Genomic DNA, 26,263 nt, shown 5'->3' with positions numbered 1-26,263 from the left:
TTTTATTTGTACAATGATTACAGAATCTTTTGGTACCAAGCAGACAACAGCGTACAAACTTTTTCATTTGCTATACATAAATTAAGGATGCGTCGCATAGGGTCAGCGGCATAAATGTATTAATTTCTAATATTTTAAGACGAGCCAAAAATTCATCGATTATACATTTTAATAGTACAATGATTACAGAATCTTTTGGTACCAAGCAGACAACAGCGTACAAACTTTTTCATTTGATATACATAAATTAAGGATGCGTCGCATAGGGTGAGCGTCATAAATGTATCAAAATCTAATATTTTAAGACGAGCCAAAAATTCATATATTATACATTTTAATAGTACATTGATTACAGAATCTTTTGGTACCATGCAGACACCAGCGTACAAATTTTTTAATACGATAAACATAAAATGAGGATGCGTCGCGCAGGGTCCGCGTCAAAAAAGTATTAATTTCTAATATTTTAAGACGAGCCAAAAATTCATCGAATATACATTTTAATAGTACATTGATTACAGAATCTTTTGGTACCATGCAGACACCAGCGTACAAATTTTTTAATACGATAAACATAAAATGAGTATGCGTCGCGCAGGGTCCGCGTCAAAAAAGTATTAATTTCTAATATTTTAAGACGAGCCAAAAATTCATCGATTATACATTTTATTTGTACAATGATTACAGAATCTTTTGGTACCAAGCAGACAACAGCGTACAAACTTTTTAATTTGATATACATAATATAAGGATGCGTCGCATAGGGTCAGCGGTAAAAAAGTATCGATTCCTAATATTTTAAGACGAGCCAAAAATTCATCGATTATACATTTTATTAGTACAATGATTACAGAATCTTTTGGTACCAAGCAGACAACAGCGTACAAACTTTTTCATTTGCTATACATAAATTAAGGATGCGTCGCATAGGGTCAGCGGTAAAAAAGTATCGATTTCTAATATTTTAAGACGAGCCAAAAATTCATCGATTATACATTTTATTAGTACAATGATTACAGAATCTTTTGGTACCAAGCAGACAACAGCGTACAAACTTTTTCATTTGCTATACATAAATTAAGGATGCGTCGCATAGGGTCAGCGGCATAAATGTATTAATTTCTAATATTTTAAGACGAGCCAAAAATTCATCGAATATACATTTTAATAGTACATTGATTACAGAATCTTTTGGTACCATGCAGACACCAGCGTACAAATTTTTTAATACGATAAACATAAAATGAGGATGCGTCGCGCAGGGTCCGCGTCAAAAAAGTATTAATTTCTAATATTTTAAGACGAGCCAAAAATTCATCGATTATACATTTTAATAGTACATTGATTACAGAATCTTTTGGTACCATGCAGACACCAGCGTACATATTTTTTAATATGATAAACAAAATGAGGATGCGTCGCGCAGGGTCCGCGTCAAAAAAGTATTAATTTCTAATATTTTAAGACGAGCCAAAAATTCATCGATTATACATTTTATTTGTACAATGATTACAGAATCTTTTGGTACCAAGCAGACAACAGCGTACAAACTTTTTCATTTGCTATACATAAATTAAGGATGCGTCGCATAGGGTCAGCGGCATAAATGTATTAATTTCTAATATTTTAAGACGAGCCAAAAATTCATCGATTATACATTTTAATAGTACAATGATTACAGAATCTTTTGGTACCAAGCAGACAACAGCGTACAAACTTTTTCATTTGATATACATAAATTAAGGATGCGTCGCATAGGGTCAGCGGTAAAAAAGTATCGATTTCTAATATTTTAAGACGAGCCAAAAATTCATCGATTATACATTTTATTAGTGCAATGATTACAGAATCTTTTGGTACCAAGCAGACAACAGCGTACAAACTTTTTCATTTGATATACATAAATTAAGGATGCGTCGCATAGGGTGAGCGTCATAAATGTATCAAAATCTAATATTTTAAGACGAGCCAAAAATTCATCTATTATACATTTTAATAGTACATTGATTACAGAATCTTTTGGTACCATGCAGACACCAGCGTACAAATTTTTTAATACGATAAACATAAAATGAGGATGCGTCGCGCAGGGTCCGCGTCAAAAAAGTATTAATTTCTAATATTTTAAGACGAGCCAAAAATTCATCGATTATACATTTTAATAGTACAATGAATACAGAATATTTTGGTGCCAAGCAGACAACAGCGTACAAACTTTTTCATTTGATATACATAAATTAAGGATGCGTCGCATAGGGTTAGCGGCATAAATGTATTAATTTCTAATATTTTAAGACGAGCCAAAAATTCATCGATTATACATTTTAATAGTACAATGATTACAGAATCTTTTGGTACCAAGCAGACAACAGCGTACAAACTTTTTAATTTGATATACATAATATAAGGATGCGTCGCATAGGGTCAGCGGTAAAAAAGTATCGATATCTAATATTTTAAGACGAGCCAAAAATTCATCGATTATACATTTTAATAGTACAATGATTACAGAATCTTTTGGTACCAAGCAGACAACAGCGTACAAACTTTTTAATTTGATATACATAAATTAAGGATGGGTCGCATAGGGTCAGCGGTAAAAAAGTATCGATTTCTAATATTTTAAGACGAGCCAAAAATTCATCGATTATACATTTTATTAGTACAATGATTACAGAATCTTTTGGTACCAAGCAGACAACAGCGTACAAACTTTTTCATTTGCTATACATAAATTAAGGATGCGTCGCATAGGGTCAGCGGCATAAATGTATGAATTTCCAATATTTTAAGACGAGCCAAAAATTCATCGATTATACATTTTAATATTACATTGATTACAGAATCTTTTGGTACCATGCAGACACCAGCGTACAAATTTTTTAATACGATAAACATAATATAAGGATGCGTCGCGCAGGGTCCGCGTCAAAAAAGTATTAATTTCTACTATTTTAAGACGAGCCAAAAATTCATCGATTATACATTTTAATAGTACAATGATTACAGAATCTTTTGGTACCAAGCAGACAACAGCGTACAAACTTTTTCATTTGCTATACATAAATTAAGGATGCGTCGCATAGGGTCAGCGGCATAAATGTATGAATTTCTAATATTTTAAGACGAGCCAAAAATTCATCGATTATACATTTTAATAGTACATTGATTACAGAATCTTTTGGTACCATGCAGACACCAGCGTACAAATTTTTTAATACGATAAACATAATATAAGGATGCGTCGCGCAGGGTACGCGTCAAAAAAGTATTAATTTCTAATATTTTATGACGAGCCAAAAATTCATCGATTATACATTTTATTTGTACAATGATTACAGAATCTTTTGGTACCAAGCAGACAACAGCGTACAAACTTTTTCATTTGCTATACATAAATTAAGGATGCGTCGCATTGGGTCAGCGGCATAAATGTATTAATTTCTAATTTTTTAAGACGAGCCAAAAATTCATCTATTATACATTTTAATAGTACATTGATTACAGAATCTTTTGGTACAATGCAGACACCAGCGTACAAATTTTTTAATACGATAAACATAAAATGAGGATGCGTCGCGCAGGGTCCGCGTCAAAAAAGTATTAATTTCTAATATTTTAAGACGAGCCAAAAATTCATCGATTATACATTTTATTTGTACAATGATTACAGAATCTTTTGGTACCAAGCAGACAACAGCGTACAAACTTTTTCATTTGCTATACATAAATTAAGGATGCGTCGCATAGGGTCAGCGGCATAAATGTATTAATTTCTAATATTTTAAGACGAGCCAAAAATTCATCGATTATTCATTTTATTTGTACAATGATTACAGAATCTTTTGGTACCAAGCAGACAACAGCGTACAAACTTTTTCATTTGATATACATAAATTAAGGATGCGTCGCATAGGGTGAGCGTCATAAATGTATCAAAATCTAATATTTTAAGACGAGCCAAAAATTCATCTATTATACATTTTAATAGTACATTGATTACAGAATCTTTTGGTACCATGCAGACACCAGCGTACAAATTTTTTAATACGATAAACATAAAATGAGGATGCGTCGCGCAGGGTCCGCGTCAAAAAAGTATTAATTTCTAATATTTTAAGACGAGCCAAAAATTCATCGATTATACATTTTAATTGTACATTTTTTATAGAATCATTTGGTACCAAAGAGACACCAGCGTACAAATTTTTTAATACGATAAACATAATATAAGGATGCGTCGCGCAGGGTCCGCGTCAAAAAAGTATTAAATTCTAATATTTTATAACGAGCCAAAAATTCATCGATTATACATTTTATTTGTACAATGATTACAGAATCTTTTGGTACCAAGCAGACAACAGCGTACAAACTTTTTTATTTGATATACATAAATTAAGGATGCGTCGCATAGGGTCAGCGGTAAAAAAGTATCGATTTCTAATATTTTAAGACGAGCCAAAAATTCATCTATTATACATTTTATTAGTACAATGATTACAGAATCTTTTGGTACCAAGCAGACAACAGCGTACAAACTTTTTCATTTGCTATACATAAATTAAGGATGCGTCGCATAGGGTCAGCGGCATAAATGTATGAATTTCCAATATTTTAAGACGAGCCAAAAATTCATCGATTATACATTTTAATATTACATTGATTACAGAATCTTTTGGTACCATGCAGACACCAGCGTACAAATTTTTTAATACGATAAACATAATATAAGGATGCGTCGCGCAGGGTCCGCGTCAAAAAAGTATTAATTTCTACTATTTTAAGACGAGCCAAAAATTCATCGATTATACATTTTAATAGTACAATGATTACAGAATCTTTTGGTACCAAGCAGACAACAGCGTACAAACTTTTTCATTTGCTATACATAAATTAAGGATGCGTCGCATAGGGTCAGCGGCATAAATGTATTAATTTCTAATATTTTAAGACGAGCCAAAAATTCATCGATTATACATTTTAATAGTACAATGATTACAGAATCTTTTGGTACCAAGCAGACAACAGCGTACAAACTTTTTCATTTGATATACATAAATTAAGGATGCGTCGCATAGGGTCAGCGGTAAAAAAGTATCGATTTCTAATATTTTAAGACGAGCCAAAAATTCATCGATTATACATTTTATTAGTACAATGATTACAGAATCTTTTGGTACCAAGCAGACAACAGCGTACAAACTTTTTCATTTGATATACATAAATTAAGGATGCGTCGCATAGGGTGAGCGTCATAAATGTATCAAAATCTAATATTTTAAGACGAGCCAAAAATTCATCTATTATACATTTTAATAGTACATTGTTTACAGAATCTTTTGGTACCATGCAGACACCAGCGTACAAATTTTTTAATACGATAAACATAAAATGAGGATGCGTCGCGCAGGGTCCGCGTCAAAAAAGTATTAATTTCTAATATTTTAAGACGAGCCAAAAATTCATCGAATATACATTTTAATAGTACATTGATTACAGAATCTTTTGGTACCATGCAGACACCAGCGTACAAATTTTTTAATACGATAAACATAAAATGAGTATGCGTCGCGCAGGGTCCGCGTCAAAAAAGTATTAATTTCTAATATTTTAAGACGAGCCAAAAATTCATCGATTATACATTTTATTTGTACAATGATTACAGAATCTTTTGGTACCAAGCAGACAACAGCGTACAAACTTTTTCATTTGCTATACATAAATTAAGGATGCGTCGCATAGGGTCAGCGGCATAAATGTATTAATTTCTAATATTTTAAGACGAGCCAAAAATTCATCGATTATACATTTTAATAGTACAATGATTACAGAATCTTTTGGTACCAAGCAGACAACAGCGTACAAACTTTTTCATTTGATATACATAAATTAAGGATGCGTCGCATAGGGTCAGCGGTAAAAAAGTATCGATTTCTAATATTTTAAGACGAGCCAAAAATTCATCGATTATACATTTTATTAGTACAATGATTACAGAATCTTTTGGTACCAAGCAGACAACAGCGTACAAACTTTTTCATTTGATATACATAAATTAAGGATGCGTCGCATAGGGTGAGCGTCATAAATGTATCAAAATCTAATATTTTAAGACGAGCCAAAAATTCATCTATTATACATTTTAATAGTACATTGATTACAGAATCTTTTGGTACCATGCAGACACCAGCGTACAAATTTTTTAATACGATAAACATAAAATGAGGATGCGTCGCGCAGGGTCCGCGTCAAAAAAGTATTAATTTCTAATATTTTAAGACGAGCCAAAAATTCATCGATTATACATTTTAATAGTACAATGAATACAGAATATTTTGGTGCCAAGCAGACAACAGCGTACAAACTTTTTCATTTGATATACATAAATTAAGGATGCGTCGCATAGGGTCAGCGGCATAAATGTATTAATTTCTAATATTTTAAGACGAGCCTAAAATTCATCGATTATACATTTTAATAGTACAATGATTACAGAATCTTTTTGTACCAAGCTGACAACAGCGTACAAACTTTTTAATTTGATATACATAATATAAGGATGCGTCGCATAGGGTCAGCGGTAAAAAAGTATCGATTCCTAATATTTTAAGACGAGCCAAAAATTCATCGATTATACATTTTATTAGTACAATGATTACAGAATCTTTTGGTACCAAGAAGACAACAGCGTACAAACTTTTTCATTTGCTATACATAAATTAAGGATGCGTCGCATAGGGTCAGCGGTAAAAAAGTATCGATTTCTAATATTTTAAGACGAGCCAAAAATTCATCGATTATACATTTTATTAGTACAATGATTACAGAATCTTTTGGTACCATGCAGACACCAGCGTACAAATTTTTTAATACGATAAACATAAAATGAGGATGCGTCGCGCAGGGTCCGCGTCAAAAAAGTATTAATTTCTAATATTTTAAGACGAGCCAAAAATTCATCGATTATACATTTTAATAGTACATTGATTACAGAATCTTTTGGTACCATGCAGACACCAGCGTACAAATTTTTTAATACGATAAACATAAAATGAGGATGCGTCGCGCAGGTTCCGCGTCAAAAAAGTATTAATTTCTAATATTTTAAGACGAGCCAAAAATTCATCGATTATACATTTTATTTGTACAATGATTACAGAATCTTTTGGTACCAAGCAGACAACAGCGTACAAACTTTTTCATTTGCTATACATAAATTAAGGATGCGTCGCATAGGGTCAGCGGCATAAATGTATTAATTTCTAATATTTTAAGACGAGCCAAAAATTCATCGATTATACATTTTAATAGTACAATGATTACAGAATCTTTTGGTACCAAGCAGACAACAGCGTACAAACTTTTTAATTTGATATACATAAATTAAGGATGCGTCTCATAGGGTCAGCGGTAAAAAAGTATCGATTTCTAATATTTTAAGACGAGCCAAAAATTCATCGATTATACATTTTATTAGTACAATGATTACAGAATCTTTTGGTACCAAGCAGACAACAGCGTACAAACTTTTTCATTTGATATACATAAATTAAGGATGCGTCGCATAGGGTCAGCGGTAAAAAAGTATCGATTTCTAATATTTTAAGACGAGCCAAAAATTCATCGATTATACATTTTATTAGTACAATGATTACAGAATCTTTTGGTACCAAGCAGACAACAGCGTACAAACTTTTTCATTTGCTATACATAAATTAAGGATGCGTCGCATAGGGTCAGCGGCATAAATGTATGAATTTCTAATATTTTAAGACGAGCCAAAAATTCATCGATTATACATTTTAATAGTACATTGATTACAGAATCTTTTGGTACCATGCAGACACCAGCGTACAAATTTTTTAATACGATAAACATAATATAAGGATGCGTCGCGCAGGGTACGCGTCAAAAAAGTATTAATTTCTAATATTTTATGACGAGCCAAAAATTCATCGATTATACATTTTATTTGTACAATGATTACAGAATCTTTTGGTACCAAGCAGACAACAGCGTACAAACTTTTTCATTTGCTATACATAAATTAAGGATGCGTCGCATAGGGTCAGCGGCATAAATGTATTAATTTCTAATATTTTAAGACGAGCCAAAAATTCATCGATTATACATTTTAATAGTACATTGATTACAGAATCTTTTGGTACCATGCAGACACCAGCGTACATATTTTTTAATACGATAAGCATAAAATAAGGATGCGTCGCGCAGGATCCGCGTCAAAAAAGTATTAATTTCTAATATTTTAAGACGAGCCAAAAATTCATCGATTATACATTTTAATTGTACATTTTTTATAGAATCATTTGGTACCAAAGAGACACCAGCGTACAAATTTTTTAATACGATAAACATAATATAAGGATGCGTCGCGCAGGGTCCGCGTCAAAAAAGTATTAATTTCTAATATTTTATAACGAGCCAAAAATTCATCGATTATACATTTTATTTGTACAATGATTACAGAATCTTTTGGTACCAAGCAGACAACAGCGTACAAACTTTTTCATTTGATATACATAAATTAAGGATGCGTCGCATAGGGTCAGCGGCATAAATGTATTAATTTCTAATATTTTAAGACGAGCCAAAAATTCATCGATTATACATTTTAATAGTACATTGATTACAGAATCTTTTGGTACCATACAGACACCAGCGTACAAATTTTTTAATACGATAAACATAATATAAGTATGCGTCGCGCAGGTTCCGCGTCAAAAAAGTATTAATTTCTAATATTTTAAGACGAGCCAAAAATTCATCGATTATACATTTTAATAGTACAATGATTACAGAATCTTTTGGTACCAAGCAGACAACAGCGTACAAACTTTTTCATTTGATATACATATATTAAGGATGCGTCGCGCAGGATCCCCGTCAAAAAAGTATTAATTTCTAATATTTTAAGACGAGCCAAAAATTCATCGATTATACATTTTAATAGTACAATGATTACAGAATCTTTTGGTACCAAGCAGACAACAGCGTACAAACTTTTTCATTTGATATACATAAATTAAGGATGCGTCGCATAGGGTCAGCGGTAAAAAAGTATCGATTTCTAATATTTTAAGACGAGCCAAAAATTCATCGATTATACATTTTAATAATACATTGATTACAGAATCTTTTGGTACCATGCAGACACCAGCGTACAAATTTTTTAATATGATATACATAGAATAAGATTGCGTCGCATAGGGTCAACTGTAAAAAAGTATCGATTTCTAATATTTTAAGGCGTGCCAAAAATTCATCGTTTATATATTTCAATAGTATATTGTTTGCAGATAACTTTGTACCATAAGCATACCAGCGTATTACCTTTTTGGTCTAATATACGTTATATAAATCTGCGCCGTATGGGATTTGCGGCTTAAAAATTTTAATTTTCGATATTTCAAAACCTGCAAAAAATTAATCTTATATACATTTTAACAGTACATTGTCTGCACATTATTACGAATTATTCGTGACTGCATGCATATATCGCGGTAATGTATGTCGAAACTCATTTCTACTGCGCATTCGGAATTCGAATTATATCAAGATTATCGAAAAGTGTCGGACGAAATATATTTGTGACTCTAATTAAGAAAATAATTTTTGTTTTAAAAATTATATCTACGAAACCTTAATTGTAAATTTGTATTCATGTCTCACTTCTATTCTTAACTTAATAAATATATTACTTCTTAATTAAATAAATATATTAGAAAATATTAATATAGTAAGGTAATTAAATTTAAAAATAGTAGTATGTTATAAAAATTAAAATAGCAATATATTGTAAATAATATGTTGTAATATCTTATCCTCGATTAATATTTTTGTTACTGAAATCAGCTGATTAAAACGTTAATTTGCTAATTAATTTTTAAAATAAGAATATGTTATAGCATTTAAAATAATATGTTTTTAAATAATGTAATATATAATTCCTTAAACTCGATTAATATTTATAACAGCTATCAGCTGATTTCTGTCAAAAAATATTAATCGAGTTTAAGGAATTATATATTATTTTAATTTTTATAACATATTTTTATTTTAAAATTTAATTGGCAATGTAATTGTTTAATCATCTGATTTCTGTAAAAAAATATTAATGAAGTTTAAACAAACTTTATATAAATACATCATACTTTTTATAATAAAATCGAGGAATGGCATAACGCGCGCTTGTGTTATTCTAGTCTTTTTCTAAAAAAGACATATTAAGTCGATTCTCGCAAGTATTGTTGCCTCTTTTCCGCAAAAATATTAATCAAAATTTAAAGTATTATAACATATTATTTAAAACATGTCATTATTTTATTTAATTTTATTTTGAACTAACTGTCAAACTGCTAACTGCTAACCCTCACGATGACAGCCTCTTCATGCTACAAATATAACACATAAGGCGAACGTCAAAAATATTAATCAAGTTTGAAGTATTATAACATATTATTTAAAACATATTATTATTTTATTTTATTTTATTTTGGACTAACTGTCAAACTGCTAACTGCTAACCCTCGTGATGACAGCCTTTCGATGCTACGAATATAACACACAACGCGAATCGACAGAGAGCCAATCAGCATCGTGGAAAAGCGACAACAATGTCAATAACATGCCTTTTTTAAAAAGGGGATTAATTAAATAAATTGCAATTAAAAAATCCCAAACTTATTAGAAGAAAGAAAATGTTTTTGTCGATGCATAAAAGTAAAATTATATACTGATAAATATAAATATACATGCATGTAACTTTTAATCTAAGAATTTATCACATAAAATTGTGCATTTATATTCTCTTTTTGCATTTATTTTATATTCTCCTTATATTTCGGCATTTTATTACAATTTTCGTAAAAGCTTTCAGACATTGTCAATGATATTTCATATCATGACTAATTATTTTAAATGTTAATGATTAATATTCGTAGTAAGATACATATATTGTATTTTTTATTTTGTTTTATTATTTTTTATTATTATTTTATTATATTGAATTTTTAACTTAAGAGTATCATTAACTTATAAAAATTATTTAGAATTATTTAATCTAAAACATCAGGTTATGTTTCCCACATGTGTTATGTGTCTTTTAATATGCTCGAAAAATCGTCTGTGTTAATAGGAAAATATATTATGCGAAGAGGTAATAGTACAGCAATATGTGTCTTAATGCTCGAAAACTCGGCTGAGTTAATAGGAGAATATATTTCGCAAAGAGGTAAGTATTAGGAGAACATATTTGCGAAGAAGTAATATCGATAAATACCTGCGGTCGATAATAAAGGTATTAAATATAAATTCCCGGCGTCGGTAATTTACTTACCTTTATTATCGACATTACTTTTTCGTAAATATAGTCTCCTATTACATACCTCTTCGCAAAATATATTCTCCTATTAACTCAGACGATTTTTCGAGCATTAAAAGATACATATTGCTGTACTATTACCTCTTTGCAAAATATATTTTCCTATTAACTCAGACGATTTTTCGAGCGTATTAAAAGACATATATATATGTATATTTATTATATGTATATTTATTATATGTATATATAATATATAGAATATACATATATATGTGTGCTCTATTTTTTGCATGTTTTGTATATTATTTAACAAGTAAAATAAGAAGAATAATTAAAAAATAATGCGAAGAATAATTACATTTTTTTTTTTTTTTAGAAAAAGTAAAAATTTGCAATTAAATTATAAAATCATTCTATATTATAGCTTTTGTAACAAGATGATTTTGGAAATAATACAATGAATGACGTGTACTTTAAACAATCTAAATATAAATGTAATAAAGAAATATTTCCTTTTGTTATAAAATATAATTAAAAAAAGCACCCACACATTGCATCAGAATACGGACCTGTCAAGTGACAGTCACGTGGTTCTATGGTTAGGTTTGGAAAATCCCTCCCCTGGACCTGGACATATCAATGGAAGGAGTACGGTGACCAAGATGGAGGTTGCTACGCTTCGTCGTTAAAGAGGTGAGAGGAAGATCGCAACTTCGTTCTCTCAATAATATTCGCATGATTCGCACGGAGGTGAAGTGATTTACGTATTATGTCCTCGTACACGTTCTCGCAGAAACTGTTCACGCCGACGCCACCGGATCGCGGCAGTTTCCCCCTGGATCATGACGGCCGCTGCAAACGCACCATGATCAAGTATATGCGCTGCCTGACCGAGAACCGCAATCAGAACGAGATGTGCCGCGACGTCGCCAAGGAATACCTCGGCTGTCGCATGGACCATGATCTAATGGCGCGTGAGGATTGGTCCAAACTCGGCTTCGCCGACGAAACTGGCAAGGTGGCCAGTGAAACGTAACGCCGAGATCATCTCCAAGATATCCTCCTTGCGTGTCTCTCTTCTCTCTTGACGGAAGAAAAGGGGAGTCGAGCCATCTTTCTCCTCGTTGTTACCTGTACAATCCTTTCGTCGGAGATTCTACTACGAGGATGCACACCCTTAGCCGATTAGTGTTCTTAGAACTTTAGGTTCGATGTAAATAGGGTACCAAGTAGTCGCGGAGTAATTTACAATCGAAATTAGTGTGTTCAGGCAAGAATACGCACTGCCAGCCAGGTGTGATAAGGACTTTCTTCACGCCAGTGTTGCTGCAAAATTTACCAAGAGATTTGAAAAGAGAGAGAACAATACAAAACAAACTGAATAATATTAAAAATTCGTGTATGTATCTTCTGCTTCCACATAAGGAGGAAGATTGAAAATTAAGTTAAATTGCTCGACTGACACTGAGTGAGCTTTCAAGGTTTAATGTAAAGGCATCCCCTCTATAGCTTGTTATACGATTGGATTGTGTTGCAACCCAAGTGGCCTAAGATATCATAAATAGAATAGAAAATATTGATATTTATCGTTGAAAAGTAAACTTCTATCAGATTACGCACAGATTAATATATAGTTAAAGGTAACAAAGGAAAAGAAATATGGCAAGCCTCCATACCTCCAGGAAGAAAGTATTGGTCGGTTGTACCGGTAGCGTAGCCACTATCAAGCTGCCACAGCTGGTGGAGATGCTATGGCGAAACAATCTCGAGGTGAGAGTAGTCGTGACAGAGAGAGCCAAGCATTTCCTGAAAGATGCCCAGCTGCCACCTGAAATCCAAGTACTGTCCGATACGGTGGAATGGGCTGCCTGGCAGGACCGAGGAGATCCAGTACTACACATAGACCTGGTGAAGTGGGCTGATGTATTCGTGATAGCGCCATTGGACGCCAATACCTTGGGCAAGATTGCTAGCGGAATATGCGACAATATCGTTACATGCGTGGCTCGTGCATGGGACCCTGCAAAGCCGCTCCTCTTTTGTCCAGCCATGAACACCAAAATGTGGGAACATCCGATCACCATGCCGCAAGTGAGATGAAAAGAGTAATATTAGAATATTAGAAGAAAGAATCCCCTGCACATTGTGTGATTACATATGTTGTGAAATTAAATCTTGCATTAAAATATGACCTAACTGAGATATGCAAATTTAATTAGTCGAGAAAAAATTAATTCTTAAATTTCTTTCCTAAATGTTTTCTTTTGTCAAAAATTTTATACTTTACTTTTCTCCTCTCTATCTTTAAGCATAAATATAAATAGAGATAAATTTTTTTTCTTTTATTTTTGATTTTATTTTTCTTTATTCAGGTTTTTTATTCAATGAATACAGAAAGTCATAAAGCTGAGTTGCTTTTCAGGTATCGCTGCTCAAATCCTGGGGCTACAAGGAGGTGCATTGCGTGTTCAAGACGCTGATGTGCGGCGATACGGGAATGGGCGCGATGGCCGAAGTGGACACGATTGTGCAGTCCACCTTGCGAGCCTTGACTCCCTGGGGGGATTCGCTGGATCCGCCTTTCTAGCATCGGCCGAGGTCATCCTCCTCGTGCGAGTCTCGTCGACGAGCCCGCGAATATCGATGAGGATGTCCAGAACGTGTCGCATCGAGATCTCAAGAGACGCGCTATGATGCGATTCGAACATACGCTTAATATAAAATACACGCCAATATCGCTTATCTAACAGGATCAGGATTGCGAGCCTAAGGACCACAAAAATTTCGGGCCATATACGAGTTATGTGATAAAAAGTTTACGTTTATCAATACAAATATCTGTCGATAAGTTTTTCCTCGAATTATATCATTTTTTGTAAGGATTGTATTTTTTAAAAATGATTTCTAAAATGAATCTTGAATTATGTTATATTGAGGTAAAGTTGTTAATTAGAAATCTATAGAAATGTACACAAACGGTGAAATCTGAATTTGAACGCATCGTGGTCGTCATATCCTTTGCTCAATCTGGAATAAATTTATCTTACAGAGTGGAACAAACGAGATAATCGTAAATTTATCTGTCCAGTTGCCGAAATGCGATATATAAAGATGCTGTAAAGACGAAGATTCTGTGTCGACATATCGTAAGAGTTGAATGATAATAAGAGTTGATTTGCCAGAATGTATACATGCTTTTGTTGAATTATATGAACGATATAATATATGAACAAATAAATATATACAAGGTGTTCTCCTCTAGAAATTTTTCTTATAATTGTAACATTTCCATGATATATGTATGAATCCGATTCAAACATTTTCAGGAGAATGGCGTATCGAGTTTGTTCGGCAAAATCACTTTATTTCCGTATATACACATATAAAGCACGAACTTACAATATAAAATACATATAGCATATAATCAGCACATTTTACATTAATTATCCCTTAAGTTTGGAATAAACAGGGGAGGATTTTTTTCTCGTTTTATCCTTTCGGTTAAATTGCAAATAAAATACATCGCTTCGATGCATATTTCGCATTTCTAATAAAGGTAACAAAGATATACTCAATCAGAAGACTCAACTAAAATCATCGAGTTAATCGATAACAGAGAAGTATAATAACGTTTGTCCCCGTATCGCTGCTGCACGCTTCACAAACATACGATACATTCTGCAACATGCACGACTTAATATAATTATTATATATATAACACGTATATAAATATATACAGGAGTGTATATATTTGGAAATATTTATATAAACTTTGCAAGTGTATTTCAAATTCAAGATTAATCTGAAATCGATGTTTTCTTTACAATTTAATTAGTCATTCTTTTTTTTATTTTTTATTTTATTTTAAAAATAAGATTTTCGATTATTAAACTTTTGATTTAAAAAAGTCTGTCGAGTCAAAAATTCAATCAAAATGCGGAATAAAATGATTTATTTCCACTCCCTTTTTTTTTAGTGCTTCTAATGTCAAAATCACTAAAATCTTTGGCTAAGAAGAAACCGATTTCAGAAGTAGAACTAAGTAAGTTGAAAGATACGCTCACAAAATTCATGCAAGCATTTCACGGATACACCGCACCGTATACATACATATATAAATCTGCAAGATTGTTTTTACGCTACTTGATATTATGCCTAACTATTCGAAATATCGCGCGCGGTATTTAAATATCACAGTTTACAAAACTGGCGACACTGCGTTTTGCCTGTGTCCTCTTTCGCTAAATTATGCGGTATTAATAATTAATACAATATTTATATAAAATACGTGCTCTTGTTGGAATCGGCTATCTTATCTCGCCTCGAGAAAGATTCCGAATAATAATCGCGTCACGATTACAGAAGGTAATACGGAGTTTCTTATGATGACGCGATTGATCCTTGAAATAACAAGGATCCTTCTATTTCGATTTAAAATCTCTGTAGTAAAAAGAATATCGAAAAATGTTGGATGGATTTTTTGGCAGTGGTAGTTTGTAATCGCTAGAATCGCGCGCAAGATTGTCTGTGAAATATCCTCAAGAAATTAGTTTTTCTTTCGAGGATCAATCGTTCGTTCGTTCATCGTGCAATATAAATTATATGATAAATTAATTATTTGATATATATAAATGCGGCCATGTAAAAAGACGGTATAGAAAAATGCTCAAAAATATGCGCAGCTCAGGGGCGCGATTTTTTTAAAGAAATGCTAGTATCGACATGATGACATAGACCTAAGTCACGCACACTTCTCTTTTGTGAGAGGATTACATATTTTTATATCAGTATAAATATTATATTTATCGGATATATAAGGTATAAGTACATACATACAGAAAATGTAGCTATGGGAAAAACTTGATTTTTTTCATTTCGTGTAACATCGTATCACAGTATTTCATGATTCAGCGATTAAAAAAAATATCTTCTCGAAAAAATGAAGCTTTGTGACTTAGTTCGATATCATTCTTCGAATTTCGTTCGAATCGTAATTGTGATTTTTTCATCGGTAGGATCGGCGAGGAAATCGATGTGTATGCTATGAAGTCAAAGTATAAGCTTTGAATTTCAATTGATACATAATCTTTCATTTTCCAATTTGCATCGACGTCTTTATCTTCAAAGTCCAAATTCTCATGTTCGTGTTTCGCGAACTTCCTGTATTCCGAAATATCATTCGATGGCTAGGGCACGTGTATTACAGCAATAATCTGAAAACACAAGAAGACAAAAAATAAATATAACAACAGTTTTTTCATTTTTTTGATTTAAATTATAGCTGTTAAATTCTATTTGCGATCCGTATAAAACATTACACTGCTTTATTCACGATTTTGAATTGCTATAAAACATTATATATTAAATCTTAAATATTATTCAATTATGTTGCATATAATGTCATAATTTTTATTTTATAACATAATTATAATTAAATACGATCAGATATACAATCTTACTAATATCTAAAAATTATAAATTAATGCTTAACACTAAATAATATTGTATTTAATGTATAACCGTTCTTTCAAAAGTTCTTTTTTTAAATTATGAAAAGTTCTTACTCAAAATTATATTATTTGTTGCTTCGAAAAATTAATGAGATGAAATAATTTTTTAATTATTTCATTTTCAAACGTACATTATTTTCGCGACGAAGATCGCAATGATCATTTGTATCGTGAGAATCGGCATGATTCTTCCCGCAGAGGCAGCGGAAACCGAGAGGATCGCCGACTTTCTAGGCAGATTGGTTTCTATGTCATTGGTCTCCACTTCCGGTGGAGGGCAGCCCATCCAGACTGGCGCCGAAAGTTTCTGCTTCTCGTGTGCCACTCTCATCCTGAGATCGTCAAATTCCCAAAAACCTTTACCCTTAAAGAAGTACGTCTTGCCTGTCGAAAAAGTGAAACCGTAAAATTATGTGGTAAATCGATGTTACACGAAGAATTATTTGTAAAAAAGATATTTAAAAAATTATATAAAATTTTTTTAAAAATTAAATTATATTAAAAATTTGCAGATATTTTTAAAAGTTAAATTTATTCATATAACGTATTATTCATATTTATAATAAATTTATTTTGGACTGAAAAATTGATTTTCAAGATTTACCATTTTTCCATTGGAAAACGGCGTCGATGTCGTTTCCGACGCCGGCGAACATGCTCATGTCCCTTGGGTAATCGAGTTCCACGTAATTAACAGATTCATCGAACCTACATGACAGGGAATTAAATTGGAGAATTGAATTCTTTTTTATTTGAGAATTAAAAGCGGAAGAAAAAATGCAAATCGGATTGCACGTATTTATGTTAAAATTATACTATATATCTAGAATGATCAAAAGTGTGTGAAATGTAATTTCGATACAGATTAACGTCTTTTTTTCAGGCATAAATTGTTAGAGAAATTGAAAAATCTGGAAAGATCACATATAGAAGAGAATAAAAAAGAGCATAAATTTAATTTGAGGAAATTTAGAAAAATCGCGCTTTAATCACCTCCAATACATGGAACCACTAAAGAAATAAGTCCTGCCATTGTGACCCCACACCAAGGCGCCATCGATCTTCTCCAAGGAAGCTGGCAATCCCAGATTCGTCAACGGTTTCGGATAACCCGGCTCCAGATGGTTGGCATTGAAGACGTAATATTCACGACCGATGAAAAAGACTATCTTCTTGTCCGGACGTTCATACACGGCATCGACGTGATCGGTGCTCGGCGGCAGGTTGAACAACCTGGTGATTTCCGCTGGATATCCCTCGTAGATTCCTTGATCGCCTATTCGCCACAGATACTGCGGATCAAAAAGAAAATTTTTCAATAGAGATTGTCTTTTTTAGAGTATCTTATTTTAGTAATCACGAATATTATATATAAAAAATATATAACTTTCTCTCTAAAATTCTCTCTATTTATATTTCTTTATATTTTTTTATTTGATTATATTGCTTACCCGTCCTTTGAAGATAAAGACCTCCCTGCGAATAATGCTGATGGCGTCATAGCTGGTGTCGCATTTGTCGGGCACGTCGTCCCGTTGCGGCGGGGTCCATCGATGCCTGAACCTCGACGTAGGCCTCATCGTCGTCGTTGTCGTCGACGTCGACCATGTTATGTGATGACGATGGGTTTTATGCCGATAGTCGGGTTTTTGTGGATAACGACCCGGTTGTCGAGGCCTGCCATCGTCCGGATAATGATTAGGCCTGGTAGGCCTCGTTCTCCAGGGCCTGTACGTCGTCGTGGTTGTCGTCGTGGTTGTCGTCGATGTCGTCGTTGTCGTCGTCGAGGGTGGTCGCTCCGGTGGTAGCGGACCACCCGGGATGTTGGCCCATAGCTTACCCTCGGGAGCACCTGAAAAACGGTCATTTGTTTCGTTCATTTCATTTGCTTTCGTTTATTTAATATACTAGAGAACAACACAAGCGCGCATTACGCTCGCGCCATTCCTCGATTTTTATATAAAAAGAATATTTTTATTTAAACTTGATTAATTTTTTGACAGAAATCAGCCGACTAAAGCGTTAATTTGCTAATTAAATTTTAAAATAAAAATATGTTATAAAAATTAAATCCGCGGCGACAAAGTGTCGACATTTAATATTTTAAGGTGAGCCAAAAATTCATCTGATGTTTATTTCAATTGTACATTGTCTACAGAATATTTTGGTACCAAATAGACATCAGCCTACAAACTCTTTTCTTTAATATACATAAAATAAGTATGCGCTGCATAAGGTCCGTGGCTACATATTGTCGACATTTAATATTTAAAGACGAGCCAAAAATTTATTTGCTGCATATTTCATTGTCTGCAGAATAGTTTGATACCAAGCAGACACCAGCGTACAAATTCTTTTATTTAATATACATAATATAAGTATGCGCCGCATAGGGTCCGCGGCTACATAGGCCCATATTCAGCTATGTGAACCTAGCACCCGACTTTTTAAAAATTAATTTTTTTAAACGGAAAATGATAGCATTTCGTTTGTAGTTGTTCGTAGTAACAATAATTTCGTTTGTAGTTTTATCAATTATTAAATAAAAAAAATTTTTTAAATGACTCGCACCAGACATTAAGATATCGCAAATCCGCTTGCACAGTCTTCTTTAGAATCGTTTGTAGTTGTTTGTAGTGATTTTCCTTTCGTTTGTAGTTTAGCGGTTCAAAAGTTATAAACAATATTGTTTGTTGTTGCAGTCTTCTTTAGAATCGTTTGTAGTTGTTTGTAGTGATTTTCCTTTCGTTTGTAGTTTAGCAGTTCAAAAGTTATAAACAATATTGTTTATAACTTTTGAACCGTTCGACTACAAACGAAAGGAAAATCACTACAAACAACTACAAACGATTCTAAAGAAGACTGCGCAAGCGGATTTGAAAAATCTTAAAAATTGACAAAGTTAGCTCTTGGACGAATAAACTATTGTTTATAACTTTTGAACCGCTCAACTACAAACGAAAGGAAAATCACTACAAACAACTACAAACGATTCTAAAGAAGACTGCGCAAGCGGATTTGAAAAATCTAAAAAATTGACAAAGTTAGCTCTTGGACGAATAAACTATTGTTTATAACTTTTGAACCGCTCAACTACAAACGAAAGGTAAATCACTACAAACAACTACAAACGATTCTAAAGAAAACTGCGCAAGCGGATTTGAAAAATCTTAAAAATTGACAAAGTTAGCTCTTGGACGAATAAACAATTGTTTATAACTTTTGAACCGCTAAACTACAAACGAAAGGTAAATCACTACAAACAACTACAAACGATTCTAAAGAAAACTGCGCAAGCGGATTTGAAAAATCTTAAAAATTGACAAAGTTAGCTCTTGGACGAATAAACTATTGTTTATAACTTTTGAACCGCTCAACTACAAACGAAAGGAAAATCACTACAAACAACTACAAACGATTCTAAAGAAGACTGCGCAAGCGGATTTGAAAAATCTTAAAAATTGACAAAGTTAGCTCTTGGACGAATAAACTATTGTTTATAACTTTTGAACCGCTCAACTACAAACGAAAGGTAAATCACTACAAACAACTACAAACGATTCTAAAGAAAACTGCGCAAGCGGATTTGAAAAATCTTAAAAATTGACAAAGTTAGCTCTTGGACGAATAAACAATTGTTTATAACTTTTGAACCGCTAAACTACAAACGAAAGGTAAATCACTACAAACAACTACAAACGATTCTAAAGAAAACTGCGCAAGCGGATTTGAAAAATCTTAAAAATTGACAAAGTTAGCTCTTGGACGAATAAACAATTGTTTATAACTTTTGAACCGCTCAACTACAAACGAAAGGAAAATCACTACAAACAACTACAAACGATTCTAAAGAAGACTGCGCAAGCGGATTTGCGATATCTCAATGTCGGGTGCGAGTCATTTAAAAAAATTTTTTTATTTAATAATTGATAAAACTACAAACGAAATTATTGTTATTACGAACAACTACAAACGAAATGCTATCATTTTCCGTTTAAAAAAATTAATTTTTAAAAAGTCGGGTGCTAGGTTCACATAGCTAAATGATTTTTATTGATCTTTACGGTCCTGGTATCGCAAACCTAAGTAGTAAGCCCAGAAATTGGTCAGTCTAATCGCACCTACGTAGTCGGAAGTATACGAATACGTTGAGAGCAGCCGCAAGGAAGAGACGCATGTAAAAATATTTAAAATAAACGAAATCTATATAAAATAATCTTTATTGATCTTTACGGTCCTTGTATCGCAAGTCTAAGTAGTAAGCCCAAAGATTTGTCAGCCTAATACGTTGAGAGCGGACGCGAGGCGGACATATGTAAAATATTATTTTAAAGAACGAAATATATATATATATATATATACATATATAAAATAATCTTAATTAATCTTTACAGTCCTGCATCGCGACCGTAAGTAGTAAGCCCAAAGATTGGTCAGTCTAATCGCAACTACGTGGTTGGAAATTTGGAAATACGCGAATACATTGAGATCGACCGCGAATCAGAGACACGTTTAAAATATTATTTAAAAAAAGCGAAATATATATAAAATGATCTTTATTGATCTTTACAGTCCTTGTATCGCGAGCCTAAGTAGTAAGCCTAGAGACTGGTCAGCCTAATACGTTGAGAACAGAGGTGAGGCGGAGACACGAGACACGTGTGAAATATTATTTAAAAAAACGAAATATATAAAAAATGGAAGTGATCTTCATTGATCTTTAGGGTCCTTGTATCGCAAGCCTAAGTAGTAAGCCCAGAGATTGGTCAGCCTATTCGCATCTACGTGGTCGAAAGTCGCGAATACATTGAAAGCGAGGTGGAAACGCGTGTGAAAATATTATTTAAAAAAGCGAAATATATAAAATGATTCTTTATTACTCTTTACGGTCCTGTATCGCGAGCCTAAGTAGTAAGTCCAGAGACTGGTCAGCCTAATCGCATCTACGTGGTCGAAAGTCGCGAATACGTTGAAAGCGAGATGGAGACGCGTGTGAAAATATTATTTAAAAAAGCGAAATATATAAAATAATTCTTTATTAATCTTTACAGCCCTGCATCGCGAGCCTAAGTAGTAAGTCCAGAGACTGGTCAGCCTAATCGCATCTACGTGGTCGAAAGTCGCGAATACATTGAAAGCGAAGTGGAAACGCGTGTGAAAATATTATTTAAAAAAGTGAAATATATAAAATGATTCTTTATTACTCTTTACGGTCCTGTATCGCGAGCCTAAGTAGTAAGTCCAGAGACTGGTCAGCCTAATCGCATCTACGTGGTCGAAAGTCGCGAATACGTTGAAAGCGAGATGGAGACGCATGTGAAAATATTATTTAAAGAAGCAAAATATATAAAATTATTCTTTATTAATCTTTACAGCCCTGCATCGCGAGCCTAAGTGGTAAGCCCAGAGACTGGTCAGTCTAATCACACCTACGTAATCAAAAGTCGCGAATACATTGAAAGCGAGGTGGAGACGCGCCTAAAAATATTATTTAAAAAAACAAAATATATAAAATAATAGCTATGTAAACCTAGCACTCGACTTTTTAAAAATTGATTTTTTAAAACGGAAAATGATAGCATTTCGTTTGTAGTTTTATCAATTAATAAATAAAAAAAATTTTTTAAATGACTCGCACCCGACATTGAGATATCGCAAATCCGCTTGCGCAGTCTTCTTTAGAATCATTTGTAGTTGAGCGGTTCAAAAGTTATAAACAATTGTTATTATTGTATTTAACGAAAGGAAAATCACTACAAACAACTACAAACGATTCTAAAGAAGACTGCGCAAGCGGATTTGCGGTATCTTTAAAATTAACAAATTTACCTCTTGGACGAATAAACAATTGTTTATAACTTTTAAACCGCTCAACTACAAACGAAAGGAAAATCACTACAAGCAACTACGCGGGGACATAGTGTCGATTTTTAATATTTTGAGACGAGCCAAAAATTCATCTCTTATATTTATTAAATAGAATAAAGAATTAAAATTATCTTTAATTAATTTGCATTAAAATTATTAATTAAAACATACGATTAATTCATTTGCGAAAAATTTGCCGATTGATTTCCAGCGACAACGCATAGAGTTATGTGAAATAAAAAATGATAGAAGATCAAAATTATTAATATTGATTAATTAAAATTAAGTATACTGTATATTTTTGTGTTACGAAAAAATATGATAATATGTATTATAATAATATAATAATATATTTTAAAATTCCAGTTCCAATTAATAAATATTATTTTATAGTTTGTATTTTATGTTAAGTAACAAGGCATATTTAAGTAAGCATAAATCCATATTGTGATCTAACTCTAATAACGTTATAATATTGCTGTAATTGTGCGATATATATCTTAAAAAATAAAATATAATGATGTAAAAATTCATAAAATTAATGTAAAGGGAAAGTTTCGTTTTTGCAGAGAAATTTTGCAGATCGATAATAAATGGACGTGGCTCAATGCGATATGGACGGAGTTGCTTATCAGCGCGAATACATTGACGGACATGTTCCAGATCGATTCATTCCAGGGGTGAGTACGCGAATAAGCGCACACGCTAATACGAAAAGAAACAAAAAGAGCTGATTCTGTTTTCGCTTCCTGCATTTTCGCGCGCGATGAATTCATCCCCTCGTCTTTCACGACGACCGACTATCCGTGAAAAGAAATCCTGTCACAGACGGTCGATATAGAAATATGATCGTGTACAAAAGCTATATAGAAATGCGTCCATATAAAAAATAATCCCACTATAAAAGGAAAATAAATATAGTTTTTTAAAAATATTATATTTACGCTAATCACAGTGCAATATTGCATGGTGGAATGTTTTCATCAACGGATGCAAATAATATAGTTATTACAGCGTATCGCTATTGAAAGAAAAATATTGATAAAAATATGTATACAAATTAGCAGATATATAAACAGAAATCTTTTAATATATATGCAAAGAATATTTCTCTCTCTCTCTCTCTCTCTCTCTGTCAAATTTTATTTTTTATAACAAACAGTACTGAATAATAATGAATATAAAATAATTTTTTTACTTAGACAGAACAAAGAAAAAAGATTTTGAGGCGCTTTAATTAAATTAATTTAAATTGAATAGATCACAAAATTGCATTAAGCTTCTGTTGAACAGATTTTTTTTACACTGTAATTATAATTTTAGTTATCTGGAGTTATCGTGATTATAATCAGTTTTGTCAAAACTATTTGTCAGTTTCGGACAAGCGCGCGTTTTTTCGACGAACCGGTTAAATGAAATGCATTTGCGATTCATCGAGTGGCTATTGATTTTCGCTGATATACGGGCATTATTTTACTTTGTGTGATTGGCAGTGGATAGGAGGCACAAGCAACAGGGGGGATTTTAAAATGCCTCTCGCTTTTAAAGTGCGTAGAAGTTGATTTTGCGCCGCAGTTTCCGGGGTTTACTCTCGGGAAATTGAGTTTTTCCGATATTACGTATACATATTATGCAATCGTATATTTTCAGTGCTTCTTCGCCGGATACAATTTTTTTCTTTCATTTCTTAAAGTCAAATCTATGTCATTCCGCGAGATCGAATCTAATATAGCAAATTTAGGGATGCAATAATAATTATTGCAATTTCCAATTTATTATATTTAAATTCAATCTAATGTGGATCGATATAAGTATATATTTGTTGAAAAGTAAACGCGATACGAGTTTTGATATTTAAATACATCAGATAATAAAATTAGATTATCGATAATAGGTGTATAAAATATAATGACAAGACAATCAACATTTTTGTACACATGTTTAAATAATAAAGAGAAAACGAGAAGATATTTAAATATATATAGGCGGTAGGTATAACTTATGCTCGATGTTGCAGTTACATTCGGGGAAAAAATATCGCACTAGAGCAGTAAAAATATTTTACAGAATCAAACTGCTGTTGTAGAGCGATAAATCTTCGATGATACGTGCGGGCGTGTTACACGATCAACATTTGGTTTTATCGCACTCATGATGCGTTTTATATTCTCTCTTTTTACCACTCTCGATGAAGTTCACATATTACGTACTACTTCGGGAAAATCGCTCGATTAATTCCGCGGTTGCGATGAGCGAAAATCGAATTAATAGGACAAAATTACAAGTGCGTTCACGAGTACTAAATTGCACGTTCTTCTTCCTCCATAATATGCGGGCGCAATGATGGATGCGTTCAATTTACCCCCGTATGTGAAATGTATTACGCGCATATAATTGTGCGTACACATCGGTATGCCAAAATTTACGTTACTGATCGTCGAAGAGAAAATGATATTTAAATACATTTGCGCAATTCGTATTGTCAAAGAGACGTAGCAATTACAGATAAAACAATAAAGTCGTAATGTGGCGCACACAACCACATAAGTTAAATATAATAAAACGAGGAACGATGGAAATATTAAAATTCATCTAATTCGACTCATTTAAATTTATTAAATTCATTCATATTATATTCAAAACTGTAATTTTAATAGATCTATCTAATATATACATATATATAAAAAATAGAATATAATAAAATATCTAATAAAGATAATTACTTGATATCTCTGCATGTGCGCCATAAAATAATGATTTGTATTAGAAAAAATGTAAAATATAAAAATTATATAAAAATAATTATTGAAAAAAATTTTGCAGCTTTTTATAGTGTAATTTATTATTAAAATTGATTGCAACTTACTAAATTTGGCAAATTGGAATTCTCAAATATTTATGGAAGTATATAAGAAGTAAGTATTAAAAAAGATACAGAAAATATTTTTTAATTTACAAAAATTTCTTCTTAAATTATCTTTATAAAAACATAAAATTGACAGTTATTCTCTATCCGAAAGAATGCAAAGTTTTAAAAAACTCTCGAATCTGGATGATTCTTTGCGAGAATTTGACATGTCCCGTGTATACTATTTGCATAGAAATCCGAGCTCGACCGGGGCTTATCGAATAGCATGCGATAACCCGCACGGTTCTGCAGCCGAATGATAATTAATATTCGCCAGTGACCTACCAATTAGTGTAATCTAGACTGTGGACGAGAGAGAGAAGGGGAGGGAAAAAAGAGAAAGACAGGAGAGAGAGGGAGAGACGAAGGGAGGAAAACCGCTAGTTCCTGAACATCGAATCTAATCTCGATTCCCGACCGATGCAATTACAATGACGCGTTCGATAATTGCCTTCGCACCCTCCAATATTCTAACAGTCTCTCTCGATCTGGTCCCTCTTCTATCGGCCGCAAGCGATCTTGCCGCCACGCCGAGTAATTTCCGATCATAATAAGGAAGTTAGTCACGTCGTCATTAACTCCAGATTTGATTATGTTAACGTGGAAAAACAATATTCATATAAACCGTAATCATAT

The 26,263-nt window shown here is 32.7% G+C and overlaps 3 protein-coding genes across 4 annotated transcripts in view; 2 read left to right on the top strand and 1 right to left on the bottom strand.

Annotated features, from left to right (window-relative positions):
• Nucleotides 1–11,989: 11,989 nt before the first annotated feature.
• On the top strand, nucleotides 11,990–12,377 carry LOC145941182 (cytochrome c oxidase assembly protein COX19). The gene has a single exon (XM_083047115.1). The coding sequence runs from the start codon at nucleotides 12,111–12,113 to the stop codon at nucleotides 12,375–12,377; it is 267 nt and encodes an 88-aa protein (XP_082903241.1). The 5' UTR covers nucleotides 11,990–12,110.
• Nucleotides 12,378–13,000: 623 nt separating this feature from the next.
• Nucleotides 13,001–14,606, top strand: Ppcdc (phosphopantothenoylcysteine decarboxylase). Its single transcript, XM_083047113.1, has 2 exons — nucleotides 13,001–13,432; nucleotides 13,764–14,606. Exons 1-2 carry the CDS (start codon nucleotides 13,001–13,003, stop codon nucleotides 13,926–13,928), a joined length of 597 nt encoding a protein of 198 aa, XP_082903239.1. The 3' UTR covers nucleotides 13,929–14,606.
• Nucleotides 14,607–14,739: 133 nt separating this feature from the next.
• The window catches only part of Mmp2 (Matrix metalloproteinase 2), a 167,648-nt gene continuing 156,124 nt past the window's right edge, over nucleotides 14,740–26,263 (bottom strand). For both annotated transcript variants that reach the window (XM_083047112.1, XM_083047110.1), the window contains exons 8-12: nucleotides 18,303–18,703; nucleotides 17,845–18,143; nucleotides 17,456–17,559; nucleotides 16,983–17,235; nucleotides 14,740–16,554 (exon numbers count right to left, since the gene is read on the bottom strand). In XM_083047112.1, the coding sequence (XP_082903238.1) occupies nucleotides 16,542–16,554; nucleotides 16,983–17,235; nucleotides 17,456–17,559; nucleotides 17,845–18,143; nucleotides 18,303–18,703 (1,070 nt within the window). In that variant the 3' untranslated portion in view covers nucleotides 14,740–16,541. The remainder of the gene's footprint in view (nucleotides 16,555–16,982; nucleotides 17,236–17,455; nucleotides 17,560–17,844; nucleotides 18,144–18,302; nucleotides 18,704–26,263) is intronic.

This window comes from Prenolepis imparis, unplaced genomic scaffold (genome assembly GCF_030444845.1).
Source record: "Prenolepis imparis isolate NDT839.2.m4 unplaced genomic scaffold, iyPreImpa1.0 SCAF_9, whole genome shotgun sequence".
In the NCBI taxonomy this organism is placed as follows: domain Eukaryota; kingdom Metazoa; phylum Arthropoda; class Insecta; order Hymenoptera; family Formicidae; genus Prenolepis; species Prenolepis imparis.
Note: the sequence above shows the minus strand (reverse complement) of the source record. Positions and strands in the feature narration are given on the sequence as shown.

Excerpts from the sequence above, each read along its gene's own strand:
- LOC145941182 (XM_083047115.1), top strand. The coding sequence starts at position 12,111 with ATGTCCTCGTACACGTTCTCGCAGAAACTGTTCACGCCGACGCCACCG.
- Ppcdc (XM_083047113.1), top strand. The coding sequence starts at position 13,001 with ATGGCAAGCCTCCATACCTCCAGGAAGAAAGTATTGGTCGGTTGTACC. Across the intron at positions 13,433-13,763 it reads ATCCGATCACCATGCCGCAA|GTATCGCTGCTCAAATCCTG; the intron begins GTGAGATGAAAA and ends GTTGCTTTTCAG.